General features: G+C 27.1%; 1 protein-coding gene across 1 annotated transcript; it reads right to left on the bottom strand.

The window, feature by feature from the left end:
• Nucleotides 1-574: 574 nt before the first annotated feature.
• LOC107451157 (transcription factor E2F5) lies at nt 575-13,315 on the bottom strand. Its single transcript, XM_016067172.3, has 9 exons — nt 13,155-13,315; nt 11,610-11,719; nt 9,435-9,705; nt 8,139-8,246; nt 7,786-8,025; nt 6,990-7,149; nt 4,767-4,862; nt 3,091-3,138; nt 575-945 (listed from the first exon to the last, which is right to left on the bottom strand). Exons 1-9 carry the CDS (start codon nt 13,260-13,262, stop codon nt 824-826), a joined length of 1,263 nt encoding a protein of 420 aa, XP_015922658.1. The 5' UTR covers nt 13,263-13,315; the 3' UTR covers nt 575-823.
• Between the last annotated feature and the right edge of the window lie 1,539 nt (nt 13,316-14,854).

Genomic DNA, 14,854 nt, shown 5'->3' with positions numbered 1-14,854 from the left:
AATTTTATATGCGTAAAATGTTCATTAGAATTTTACTATCAATATTTTTGGGAAGCTAGGGTAGGATTCTAGTATTAAATGCTGCATAAAAATTAACAAGCAATTGCCCGACTGTATCTTATAAAGAATAACATGACAATGTAATAAAGCTCTACTTCATGAAGAAATTGAAAGAAACATAAAGATATTAGTTTCAATGAGTCGCAAGAATATATAAAGGTTAAAACTGGAAATATAATAAACTAAAATGCATTAAATTACAAATGACAATTAAACAAATGAGTACATTGACTAAAAATGAAAAAAAAAATGAGTTTCATTGTTAATCAAATTGTTAGATAAAAACCTACAAAAATAATTGAATAAAATTAATAAGTTGAAACACAACTCCAATTATACAGTGTTATAAATATATGCATTAAAAATACAATTCCTTATTGCTAATATAACAATTTTTAAATATTTAATTTTAATACAGTCGTCTGATTCAGAGATAAGACAAAAAGAGTATAATCTCAGGGATATAATCGATAAAATCAAAATGCTGGAAAAGTAAACAATACAATTCATATTATTTTTCTTTTTTTTTGTACAAATATCTCTCAAGGTTTGAATGTTTAACTGTAAAAGCTTAACCTAATTAGAATTTTGGATAAATTAAGACTTTGAAAAAAAAATTGCAAAAATATGCCTAATGATAATGTTTTAAATAATAATGAATTTTAAAACAGATTACAAAAAAAAAAAAAAAATTGACATTAGATATATACACTATAAAATAACAAAATATACATTTTCATTTCTGTACAGGGAAAATATTCATTTAAGTATTGTAAGTACGAAGTTGTATATCAAAGAGATCAAACATCCCTTCTGTATCATCAAGATTGAAAAAGTAATCTCGAGCTCCAGGGGGTGGGCTCAGTCTTGTGAGAGGAGAGAATGCTGAAAGAGAAACTAAGATATAAAAAAGTAATTTATAAAAAAAAAAGAAGAAAAAAAGATCACCATAGTGGTAAAGTATACACAGTTAGTACAGCCCTATCAAAAAAACATAGATATAATTTAAATTATTTCATATTACTAACTTAAAATAGTTTTAAAAATCATACATGAATTGCTGCATATTTTTTTATTCAGAATAATTACATATACTTAAAAAAAACTTCTAATTTTATGAATTTTTCTGATTTTTGTAACCAGTGGTCTCAATTTTAGCAATTATTTTTCACTTTGGCTCATTTTTGTGCAGATAATATAGAATAGAACATCCATTCTTGCTTTTATAGTAGAAAATAAAGAATTTAAAAACAAAAATATTACAAGATTTTTTTGTTGTTGCAAATCTATTGTATTTATGGGCATTTCAAACTCAAATCAATTAATTATCCCTAACTTTTCCAGGGTTCATGCTAAAAAAAAAAAAAAAAAAAGAGATTCTATTTCCTGAGAGGTTTGCGTAAAACTCCAAGATCTTTTTTAACTTAAAAAGAATTATTAGTTCAAAGTTGTTGCAATAAAATAAAAAATCAGATTTAATTAGATACCGGTAAGTGCCGTTACAAACGTGAGTCGGACTTGAGTTAAGATGACACTTGACATCCAATTCAAATTATTAAAAAATTAAATTTGGATAACAGAAGCACCAATAAGTGGGTGAAACTCAACTAAGCGATGCTAATTTAAAAAGAAAATAAGAAATATATAAAAATCCATATTTAATCGAAGTTAAATAAAATAAAATAATCTAAAAAATAACGCATTTTATCAACAGTCAATCAAAACAAAAATTAACTATAAAAATGTAACATATGTAAGATTTTGCTATAAAGAAAAGAAAAAAAAACTCTTAAAATTAATGGATGAAAAGATTTAATGTATACAAAATTAATTTATAGTGAATGAAAAAAAAGCTCAAAAGGTAGTGGAACCAGAAATGTATCATTTGTGAAAAGTGAAAACAAGCAAGCTGCTTTATAAAAAAAATCGCTGCTTTTACTTTTATAAAAGCAGACAATTTTTAAAGAAAGCAGATGTGTTCCTATATCAGAGAAACAACATAATTTATATAATATATTGGTTTCGTTAATAGACGTTAAATAAATAAACATAGAAAATGATTAAAAAAAAGTTTTGTTTCTAACAATTTATTATCCAAAATTCTAGAAAAATAATTTGTCATAGCAAAAATGGGATAACGAAAATTGAGAACAAAAGTGGATTAAAAAAAAACATAACTTGCCAGAAAGGAAAAACTAATAACACTAGTTCTGATCAATAAAAAGATTATAAGAGTTTTTAAAATAAATAATTGTTTCAAAAAAGAATAAAAATGTACTTCAAGTTTTTCAAGGTAGAAGTTTCACATTTCAAATCGGGCATCCAATTACTGATTCTCATCTTCAGAAACGCATACGAATTATTGAATTATCGTTAAGATACACCAAATACTGTCGACGTAGGAAAAAATCTGTTTGTTTTAATTGTTTTGTTATTTATTTCATACTCTACTATGCAAGCGCAAATTATGGTTTTGGGAATGGAACAGTAAAATTCCACAATTTGATAAGGTGTCAAATTTTCCTGATAATTTCCAGTTTTCGAATAAAATCACGTTTTCCCCAGACTTTTTTTCTTCTTCTCAAATCCAGTTTTCCCTAGCAATACCCGGTTTTTCCAATATTTGAGATGATTACGAACCATGTTTTTACTGGAATCCTGTATATGTTCAAAATTACAAGACTACAGAGTTGAACATTAGTAGTCGTAAACCCATAAAATTGGGTCGGCTGTTCAACGACGGTTCTTCTTCTACAGGAGCGCAACAGCCCTTTGCAGGCCTTGGCTGCCTCAACAGCACGCCTTCTCCAGCTCCCTCTGTCCATGGCAACTCCCCTCCAGTTCTTAAGTTTTAGGACTTTGACCTCAAAGTCAACGACGGTTATAAAATAAAATAAAATGAAATTATTCTTGTTTAAAAAACATGTTGAAGTCACAGAACTAAACATTACATACAGAAATAAATATATTAAATGGAAAAAAAAACTTTTTTTACAGTGGAATAACTGAAAAATAAATAATTTTACTTACTCTCTTTTGCTATCAGCTCCTCTAAAAATTGTTCTTCTATTTTATCATCTAAACAAAAAAGAAAATATAAACTTAGTATTCTAACAAGCATAATATAATGAGAACATTAATAGGGTTGCCACAGAAAGAAAATGAACAAAATAGTTGCTTTTAGTAGCCTAGAGCATGAAAATAGTTGCCTAAATAACAAAAATAAGACTAAAACTTTATTAAATGACTTAATTGTCATATACCATGATCCATTTAGTCAAGTTGGTGGCAAATATGATAATTTTTATACAAACGTTTGTGTTCTAGCACTTAATTTTCATATAAAAAAAATTAGTATCTTTGCAGAAAATTAAATACATTTAATTACTAGAATTCACTCAAAAAATACTTTTTCATTAAAAAAAAACACTAATCCAAGAAATTTCGCCTTTTATCAATAATTGATTGCGAAAAGTGATTACTCAAATTCAAAATTCATGCATCGTAATATCATATTAAATTTTTTTAAAAAAAAATCGTGCAGAATTTCGTAGCAAAAACCGTTGAAAAAGCGATCAAGAAACAAAATAGACTTACAATAGAATCTGTGCAAATTGAAAGCATTAAAAAATGATGACTCAAATTTGAAATCTAAAATTTCTAATTTTTTAATTATTTGTTTCATTTTTTTAAATTTTATTATTTTTAATTTACATTTTTTTATTTTTTAAGAAAAGAAATTCAGTGTGTTCAGAAGATTTCGCGGCTGCAGGTTTTCGACCCAATTTATGCCAAAAAAAATTACTAGGAGTACAGAAAAGTCTCCTATTAGTCTCCTTTTCCTGAAAATAGTTGCTTTTTTAGTCTTTTCAGGCAAAAAAAGTTGCCATAGTCGCCTCATGCTGAAAATAGTTGCATTTTAGTCGCCTGTGGCAACCCTGCATTAATGATTAAAACCTGTCGATTGAATTTCCAATCCGTTGATCCAAATTTCATTTAAGGCATAATCAGTCAGTATGTATGTATCAGTTGTTAAAAGGAAAATAATTAATATATAACCTTGGAAACTTATATTTAAAATATAATTAAAGCTATATGATTCCAAATTAAAGAATTCAACAATGTTAAAATTTTTATGTGTTAAACGGGGGTTATTTGTAATAAAGTTGCTTAAAACAAAACATTTCTGCAACATTTACCAACTACTAGAACTAGAGATTGTACAGACTAGAGATTTTATATTTCTGTTTAGCAACTAAAAATAAGGTTACTTTTGAATGCACTACTTCATCATTATACTTATGTGGCTGGAAATCCTACCTTTTAATAATATTTTTAGAAACTAGGTCTTAAGATTTTATAAAATATAAAACAAGCAAAAAGTTAGCTTTATTATTTCTCCACCTTATTGTCTGACAATGCTATAATATTTCTCATTAGTAACTGTTAATAATTTTGTAGAAAATCATGTAGATATTTTTGTTCCTTACAAAATTGTTAAATCAATATATATGTATATACATGAAAATAAAATAAATAAACTTGAACCTTTGCTCTTTAATAAGGAAGGAATTTGATGTGTTTTAAAATGAGATTTGATAGAGTTAATGTTTTTAATATAATGTAAGGGTAAATAAGATAAAGTTTATGTCTCCTTTTAAGTTTTTATACCTTAAAATAAAGCTCTAATAAGAAAATTTCCATACCATAAAGTGGGTTAAACAGAAGATCACTTGAAATGTCGAGTAAGTTATCAAGGTTATCTAGATTTGGGTCATTGGTGGAACTAGCTTGTGATGTAGCTGTAAAATATAAGATTAAAAAAATTAACAAATAACCTAAATTACTGCATAACATTTAAACATAAGAGTCATTTTTTACATAATCATAAAAAACACAAGAATCATATAAAACATTAAACATAAGAATCATTGTTACACAAGTCATTTTTTTCCTCACACAGATACAGTATAAAGTTTTTTTTTTTTACAAATATAAGTCTGTTTCCTTAATCTGGAAGCAAAATTCAAATTGAAACTTGACAAGCTCACCAGATTTTGCCTTTTAAACACTTTTTGAAAAATAAAAAATTACAAGTCTGATGCTCTTCAAACAATATGATTGGTTTGCATTAAAGTTTAACAATAAAATATGCATGTTCTCATATTTGCTCAAATTTTTAAAAATAAAAATTGTCAATAAACTTAAATACAGAACAAAGTCCCATATCTGGACAACTGTTTACTGGATTTTTTTCTTTTCTTCTGGACACATTTTAACAACCAAAATATACAAAAACTTGTAAAAAAAAAAGGATGCAGGTAAGAGAATCCTTCACTTTTCTGTTAAAGAATAATTTATTTAGACATCCCATGTCACTATATATTCATATCACTGCACTTAAAATCCCTCAAAATCAGAACTCTCTGTATAAGAGCAAAATAGGTATATTAGTTCATTGTTTATTTCGGGTTCATCCTCATCACTCACACTTTCATTTTGTCTTCAGATGATTTCCACTTTTTTGAAGCCATTTATCACAGTTTCTTTTTCCCTTTCAATTGCTGACAGCTTAAATGCAGCAGTATAATTCCTCCTCTTAATGGGAGGCGTTTAAAATGTATTACTTAAAAACAAGCTATATCAAAATTTCAATAAAACAAAAATATTAATAAAAAAAATGCAACAGAAGATCAGAATTGAAGATTAAGCGATAAAAAAAATAAATAAACTGGGGAAGATGATCAAACTCTAAAGAGAGAAATATCAGCAATGAAAAAAGAAAAAGAAAGGAAAAGCGCGCTCCCAAGCATTTAAAACAATTTTCTATATTCCCCATTTTCGCTTCTTAAATCAGGCTTCAGAAAACAGATTTTTTTTTTAAAACTGACTCTGTTTAGGGCGGTCAATCTTTTATCCACGTGTAAAATTCTCACATACTGCTTTTCCCCCTCTTTACTGACCTTCAGCTGAAAGCTAGAAATTCTTCTTTGACATTTTAATAGTAAGAATATACAAGGTCATCCCAAGCTCATCAGTGCCATTTATTCATCTAACATTCAAATGTTTTTAACAACCAGTTGAAGAAAAAAGGCACCCCATGACTAGTGGAAGAGTCATATTTCCTGGAAAAAACGCAGGGGAAGCGTTTGTTTTACAGCTGATGATATCATTGACCCACCCTTGATTTTGTTCATTCATTCCTTTCTGACTTATGCTTCTTTGTTTACCTTAAAAACTTATTATCCGGAAAAATCTACTTTCCGGACTAGCTGAAGTCCTGACGGTCTCAGATATGGGATTTTTCACTGTTTATAAAACATATCTAACATATACATATAATGTACCGTTGACTTAGACCTCAGATTACTAAAGGTTCTTTTCTTGTGATCAGTCTAAATTTAAAGGTCTAGGACTATTTACGATTTCAATCACTGTTTTAGCTATTATTACATTGCATGAATTTCTTTTAATAACATGAAAGCTAATATAACTCCTTAATCTGATATAATTTAAATAGTTCACATAAAAATATAACAAAATTTTTTCACCAATAATCACTTCTAGAAATAGGTAGGAATCATATCTATTTACAACTGTCTTTGACATCTATGCATAAAATTACTGTTTTCTTTATACTTACGTTGTACTTATTTTACAAAATGTGTCCCAATTTTTTCTATGCAGAACAAAAAACATTTACAATAACAAAGCAGACATTCAGGATTTTTAACAGAACCTCATCATCTGGGCAATCTCATATCGTTGTGTTTACACAATATGCCGTTTTAATTAGATTTTTGCATTCTTTTTTGTTAGTTAAATGAATTCATATGTAAGCCAAACCCTAGATTAATGAAAGCTCTAGTATTTTTCAATCATACACAAATGTATATGTACTAAGATGACTTTATTACTAATTTGCTTACCAGCTGAATTGGTTTCAATATTTTCTGGTTTGGGGTTCACTTTTTGACGCCGCGTAACTGGACTTAAAGAAGGTAATGGTTGTGGTGGACCTTTACGAGGAGACTGCCGTGTGGCCATTCGATTTGAATTTAAAGCATTGCTCTCTTGTTCAGCAGCTGCCTATAATTAAATAAATAAATAATAATCCATTTTTTTGAAAACACAATATCAGTTCAATTTAACAATATATAAAAAGTTTATAATGGGAAACTGAATGCTTAAAATATACTACAGTATTAAAAATAAATATACTTCAATAATTAAACACTGTAACATGATTAGACAGGAAATAAAAATAATTTGAAATGCATACAAAGTTGATTTTAAACAATGGCTATATTTACTGAAAATGATTTTAATATTTAAACTGCCAAACAGAATTCTGAGAAAGGGAGAAAAAAAAACCTGTGCTATAATTTTTAAAAGCATATTACAGTACAAAAATGCCTAATTTCAATAAGAAAAACTGGAAATAAATGTATTTAGTGTTCTCTACTCAATATAATACAAGATTATCTAATGACATCCAAACAAGTCGATAATTTTACCAACTGTTAAAAAATAACAATGAGACCAAATTTCAACAGCCAGTTAAAAAAAATAATAATAAATAAGTGCAAACATATTGAATTAGTTAAAAAATAACAATATTCTTCTTTTTTTCATCCAGCGAGCAGCAGTTAAGAGAACTCAAAATTAAACTTCATTTATATTTTATTATACAAATATTATTTATATGTTCAAATTTTTATTTACTTCAAGTTCTTTCTTTCTTTGAAGGGACCGGTTTCCAATAACTGCTGCTATAGTTCGTTTGACCCCTATGGAAGCTTGTCTGGTTTGGCGACTGTATGTTCTAGGGGGACTGGGTGCTTTAGGTTGTACTGTTTCTTTCTTTGGTTCTGGCGGAGGTGGTGTTGGAACAATTTGTACGGGCTCAGCTGGTTTAGGTAATTCAGAGTGTTCTTGAACTACAGGAGGCTCTTTTATAATTTCCTGGAAATTTTTTTAAAAGGTTCAGTTTTTATCATTAGATGAGAATTAGAAATGATTAAAATTAAACATAATTGAAATTTCCTAGAATAAAATTATTAATAATAATAAAGTACCTTGGGAGGCATTTGAGCTGAATCTCTATTAACAAGCAACACATTTATTGGACCTGATGATGATGACATATTCAATTGGTATTTGTTTTGTGGTATAGGTCCATCAACCTAGAAATTTTTTAAAAAAAATATTAGCACAAACACCAAATAAACTTAATACATACATTGAATTTAAAATATTAGTAAAAAATTCTTTTCCATTAATTAAAAGGGTTGGCATGATTCAAAAAATGATTAAAATCATGATTTGAGTATGATTAAAAAAAAAAAAAAATAGTGATGCAAAACCGATTGCTTTTTTTAATAATAAATCATAAGTCAAAAATACTTTTATACAATATTATTAATAAATATATTCTTAAGGTAGAAAATATTTTTTAATGTTAAATTTCATTGATAACGAAGATTTTATCCAAAGATATGATGAAAGAGGAACTTAAGTATATTAATTATGTTTTAAAGTATACTAAAAAAAAAAGGGGGGGGGGAGATACTTTAAGTGGCATACAGCTTTTAAATTATAACTTTCCATAAGCTGTATATAAAATAAATTACTGGTAATAAACTGATTTCAATTATACCCCTTTAGCATTTACACCATACCACAATTAGCTTATACCAATAATAAAGACCTGTTCTGCAGAGAGAAACTTTTAATAATTCTTTTCCTTAATGTATTCCGATATAAACTAATTAACTCTTCGCTAGATAACAAATTGACTTCTTGTCCATAAAATGTAAGGATGATATGTTTGTACAAAAATAAACATTTCCTTCAGCGATTAGTTCGTAACAATTAAATAATTATCCTAAACTTTTAGGTTAGAAGTATCAACTGTTTGGTTATATTATCTTTATATAATATTAAGATATATTAATAGATTTTGTATGATGGTTTGGCAAGCAAAGTAAAATATGATTAGCATCCTATTCAGATATAGTTTAAAAAAATTATAAGGAAAAACTCTAAATCAATTAAATTAAAAATTATTTTAATGTTCTCCTCTTGCTAATAATGCATAATAAAAATAAGTAAATTTTATAAAATTTAATTCAATCCTTGCTACATTCTGTTAAAGCACTGTTTTTTCTTGCAACAGTAAATTACCAGTCACAAAGACACATCATAATCTTTTTAACCTGTCCCTCTAACAAATTGTGGACCCATTCAACATAATATAATGTGTAAGCACAATCACTGCATATTATTTTTACTAGCCATAAAAAATTTCAAATTCAAGTCAACTTGTAAAGGCATTAAGAATTGTTTCACAGGAAATTATAACTATTGCTTACAACTTCAACATTTTGGACTGAAAGTTCAGTTCCAACTGGGCACTCCACTGCTATCATAGTGTCACCTTCATATGCATTGCATATATCTTCATATAAAACATAAGAAAGCTCATTATTTTCTGGCTCATCTCTGATATTAGATATGCTCTGAATCATCCACTGTTCATGTTGTTCTAATTCTTTCTCTTTTTGTTCAAGATACTCCAGCTCCTTCTTCAGGACAATGAGACGATCCGATATTTCTCTTGTATTGCAACCGGGACCAGCACCCCTAGAAGAAAGTAATGAGAGAAAAAAATTAGTATAAATATTTATATATAACTTAATTATATATAATAATTATAAATATTTATATATAACTGAGTTGGTTGGTTTAAACCATTGTGATTTAAAACATGATCTAAACAAAAGCTTAAAAAAAAAAAAAAAAAAAAAAAAGGTGATTTTTAACCCTTTTCTTCTCGCTCCGGTGAAAATGATGGGGTACGGTTTCGCCCTCTATTTATTGCTCCCGTGAAATTTTCGGGCTGGAGTGTTCAGTAGTAACGTGCCAATAAGAATAAAACTTAATTCATTTCTTTTGCCTGAAAAATTTTTTATTTCTCATTTTACACACCAGATGGCAGTACCAGGATATTTTTAAGGTAATTGTAAATGGTTTATTTTTAACCAGATGTCAGCACTAATCAAATATGTGTATTTGGCAAAATAGGCACTTTTATGACCGCTTTCTTGAAAATTAACCGATCGTTAAGGGGTTAAGAGAAAAAAGATCTGTTAAATAACTAGTTTTATTTACATAAATATAATTTAAATATAACCTAACTGATTGAAAAATAGCATATTTTCCCATAAAAATCTTTTAAATTTTGAGTTTAATTTCTAATGTGAGTCTATGTTACTTTAAATCAATAAATGTGGTATGTAATTTTTAAAAGTTCATGTATTATTGCTCTTTTACTAAGATATAATTATAATGCAGAACATCATTTATGTTCAGATAGTTTTAAAAATTATTCAAAGATTGCAATTATAGAGCAAGTTGAATTCAGAAGAATTTTTTAATCTTGTTAATTATGCTTTCGAATGTAGCAAGCATAAATACATAACGCTTGTTACTATCAAAAGTATAAATGGGAATGAGGTACTTTTTTGAATTTTACATTTCAGTTTATTTTTAAATTTTCTCTATTATCAACGCAAACAAATTATTATTTGCACATATGTTTCTATTGATTCTAATATTTTCAAAATACAATGCTTATATAAAAGAGCGTAATTAAAAAAATATTAAAAATTAATTTAAAATTTTATCAATGTATATTATTTTATTTAATACTGTTTACAAGTATATTGATATACTTAAAATTACAAAAAAAGTATTTTATTTCTCATTTATCATAAATTCATATGACATCAACATATTTTTACTATTAAAAATACATGTATCCAGCCAATTTAATGTTTTTAGTCCTTTTCATCATTCCAATATTCTTGAATTTAAAAATAAATTATCGTAAATTTTTTATGTTCTCCTTCAAGTTTGTTCAAATTTAACTGGGGAACATATACATTATACTAATTAAATTGATACAAATATTGTAAATTGAATATAATTAATTAATGGCTATAAATAATCCTAGAAAGCGAGAATTTTCATACATAAATTGACTAACAATTTACAATACTTTTAATTAAGAACATGAATTCAATTAAGAATAATTAAGAACATTCAATTCAACCTTTTGTTTTAAATAAACCAAAAAGACCTGGTTAAACAAAAAATAAATAAATAATGGTTTTTAGTATTTTTTCTTCAACTTTGAATATATAAAAAAAATACAATTAATATATTTGAATTTTTTTTTATAGCTAGTAACCATATAAAAACTTAACAATTACTATTACAGAATAGCTAGAGTTTTAAAACTTTAGGTCTCAAGATTTCCAGATTTCTTGTTACCAACTACGTGTTACTCCTTGTTGGCTTATTTCAGCGTTTGTTAAATCAAAAGTCCGCAGAGTAAAAGAAACAATTTCTTAAAGCATCATAAAACTTAAGTATTTCAAGAGAAACAATGCCAATACATAGATGGATTAGTTAGAATATGTTTACTAACTAATTTTTATATTTCAAGTACCAATAAAATAAGTAAAAATATATTTTGTTCTTACTTCCATTGTATGCTGTTTTTTGATTTTTTCTCAATTAAGCCAATACCTTCTAAGACATTGGTTATATCATATATTCTCCTTTTCTGTCGCACTGCTAGGGTATCTGCAGCCTAAGATGAACAGTAACATTTTCTCATTAAAAATCTTAAATTTGTATAAATATCAATTAACATGATTTACAAGAAAAATTTTTTTTTCCTGCTAAACAAGCACTAGATACTTGGCTCTATTACTAGGGTATCTGTAGCCTAAGATAAACAGTATAACATAGTTTCTCATTCACTTGTTTAATTTGCATAAAACTCAATTTGCATAAATCTTTTCCAAAACATTCCATACATTGTTTTTTATAAAAAATTATGAAATATTTATGAAAGAAAAAAAGTTAAAAAAAAATATGAAAATCTATTAAAATGTAACTTTAGTCACCTTGGAATTACACACATATAACTATAATATTTCCATAATATTCTTTCACAAGATCATTTACAAATTAGGTTGTACCAAGGTTCATTGATTATATAAATAACAAATTCAGAATATAAGAAGTGCTTTAATTGTTCTTTATTATCCTGATATTTGTAATTGTTTTATGAGACAATTCCTTAAGACTAAACAAAGTTCAAAATGAGTGCACTTTATTCACGTTAGTATGATGTCCAGTATACATTGGCATACACTAACTGTTCTTTATTATTCTACGATATTTGTATAATCAGATAATTCACAAAGACATTGGCATACACTGTTAACAATGAAGTTCATGTTATTTATGATACTAATTATATTTTAATTATAACTGAGCTTTGTTTACTATATAGATAAGTGTTGAATTCAATATAATTTATGTATTTAAAGTACTGTATTTCTTGAAGTTAGGAAGTATTTGACCATTAAGGGCCTGTATCAATAAGAGTATGTTCCTTTAAGTGACACATTTATACATTAAAATTACTTTACTTTTACAAAAGAAGTATGTTTAGAAGTTTGACGAGAAAGAACAATTTTGATAGATGTCCTTCTCATTTCTTAGAATATGATTGTCTTCACATAGATATGACAGATTTTATTTTCCCACATACCCCTGTCAATGTAACGGTCACGTGTTGATGTTTGTAAACAATGAAAAACTTTTGTTAAACAATAACAACGGCTTAAGCACAGTTTAAAAAAATTCAAGTAAACTATGTTTTGACAAATGTTTATAAATCTGATCACTGTACAAATATTGAAAACGAAACTTTTATTTTTTTGAAATATCTTTAGGAAAAGTAGTTTTGTGTGTGTTTTTATGCTGCAATAAGAGTAACAATACACAAATATAAAGAAAATTGCATTCAAAGAGTAAATAATAATATTATATCACTAAATTTTGATTTTTGAATTGTACTTAAAGTACATTATATAAACAACCTTACGCGCAATTAAGCGGCAATTTTAACTTGTGCTATTTAAACTGGCGCCATTGACGTTTTGTGATACGAATTCAACGATAGAAATATATAGTTCTAAACAAGAAATTTCGTTCATGCACATATCGCTTACTACTTTGAGGTCTAAGACACCATCTTTAGCTTCTTGCAATAACGATACAAATTTTGTAGTCAATAATCCTAGGCTTTTTTCATGTCTACTAGGAATAATATCAGCCATTTTGGATAACGGTTGTTGTTGTATGATGCAACAATGCCAGTTTCGGAATCGAAATCATAAAAATAAAATAATCAAAACTTTACTAACAAAAAAAAATTTATTCTGAATATTTCTTCATTAAAGTGTCAAAAAATTTTGATAAACATGCTAAAAATATAAACATAGTTTTTTACATTATTCTATTTTCAGTATATAGAAATTTCTGAAGTTTAAAAAAATGACAAATGTATACAGTCAGAATATGAATAAGTTATAGATGGCGCTTAAATGATTTCGCATTTAGTCTTAATTACCTCTAGATGGCGTTTACAGCAAACAAAATTGTTTAATCATGTCAACTCTTTGCACTTGCGTTCAGTATTTGTATGGGGGAAGTTTGACTTCTTCGAGCAGTATATATTTAAGCAAATCAACTGTTTAATGTGGATCATGAATCAATATTGACAAGTTCTTATCACGTTCGCAGGTCACGAATGAGGGGAATTGTTTTACTGACTATGTTAACTTTCATCTATCAAAAGGTGCCTTATGATAGAATTAAGTTAGCATGTCTTATATACTAGTGATTTGGTATTTAATATTTGCAATGGTAGTTACGCCACACATACTTTCACTATTAGAGCATGGAAAGTCATAAAAGAAGTAAATATGTTACTTTCTGTCTTAACTTTCAAATAGATTAAAATCAATTTAGTTAGCAAACTACATTTAACTAAAAACTACATTAAACATAGCTCTAAAAGAAATTTCAGGAAGGAAACTTTAAGAAATATTTTTAACAATGAAATACGAAAAATATTAAGAAAAGAAAAAATATTGGTATCTGGGCGGAGTGAACTTGGCGCTAGCTTTTATCCATCAATCCTCTTATAACCCTATGTTAATTGTATAAAGGCAGGTTGACACGATCAAAGTAAGCGCGCGCATTCAAAGTACATCATAAAAGTAAATAAAGCAAAAATGGGAACTACGAAATTTTAGGGAAAAGGGAAAATGCGATGGGGAAAAAAAGTCATCCACTGTTGTTGAGAGTCAGGGCTAAAGAGCAAGTTCACTCCGCTCTTAGAGCTGAAGCTATGATTTCCCTCCTCATGACGTCACTGTGTCCACAGATCTCGGAGATCGCAAGCTAAGATATGTATCTTTGTATCTTTCTCTTTGTAAAAATAAGTTAGACTTTTTCTGGTTATTAGCTTTCAAACTTTACGTAATTAACACATTATTTCCGTTCATAAACATAGTTCAAAAAAACTTTCTTGGTTACTATATTAAAAAAAATACCATCTTAAACTTATAAAAATGTTTTACTAGTTGGTGAAAATGACACTATAAATACTTTATTTTAAAAAATTCAGTTTTAACTTTAATTATTAAGAAAAATGAAAGCATATATCGACACTTTTATAACGATAAGTTGAGATATATTCTTTTAAAACGATAAGTTGAGTTAAATTTAGAATCCCTGATTTTAAAATATGTCGTTAATAGCAATTTGTTCATACTTAATCATTAGGAAACATCAACCTTAAACGCTAATTACTGAAACAAAATAATAATTTAGGTTCATAATGACATCAGAAATTTTACAATTG

The sequence above is a fragment of the Parasteatoda tepidariorum genome, chromosome 6 (assembly GCF_043381705.1).
Source record: "Parasteatoda tepidariorum isolate YZ-2023 chromosome 6, CAS_Ptep_4.0, whole genome shotgun sequence".
NCBI classification, from domain to species: Eukaryota; Metazoa; Arthropoda; class Arachnida; order Araneae; family Theridiidae; genus Parasteatoda; species Parasteatoda tepidariorum.
Note: the sequence above shows the minus strand (reverse complement) of the source record. Positions and strands in the feature narration are given on the sequence as shown.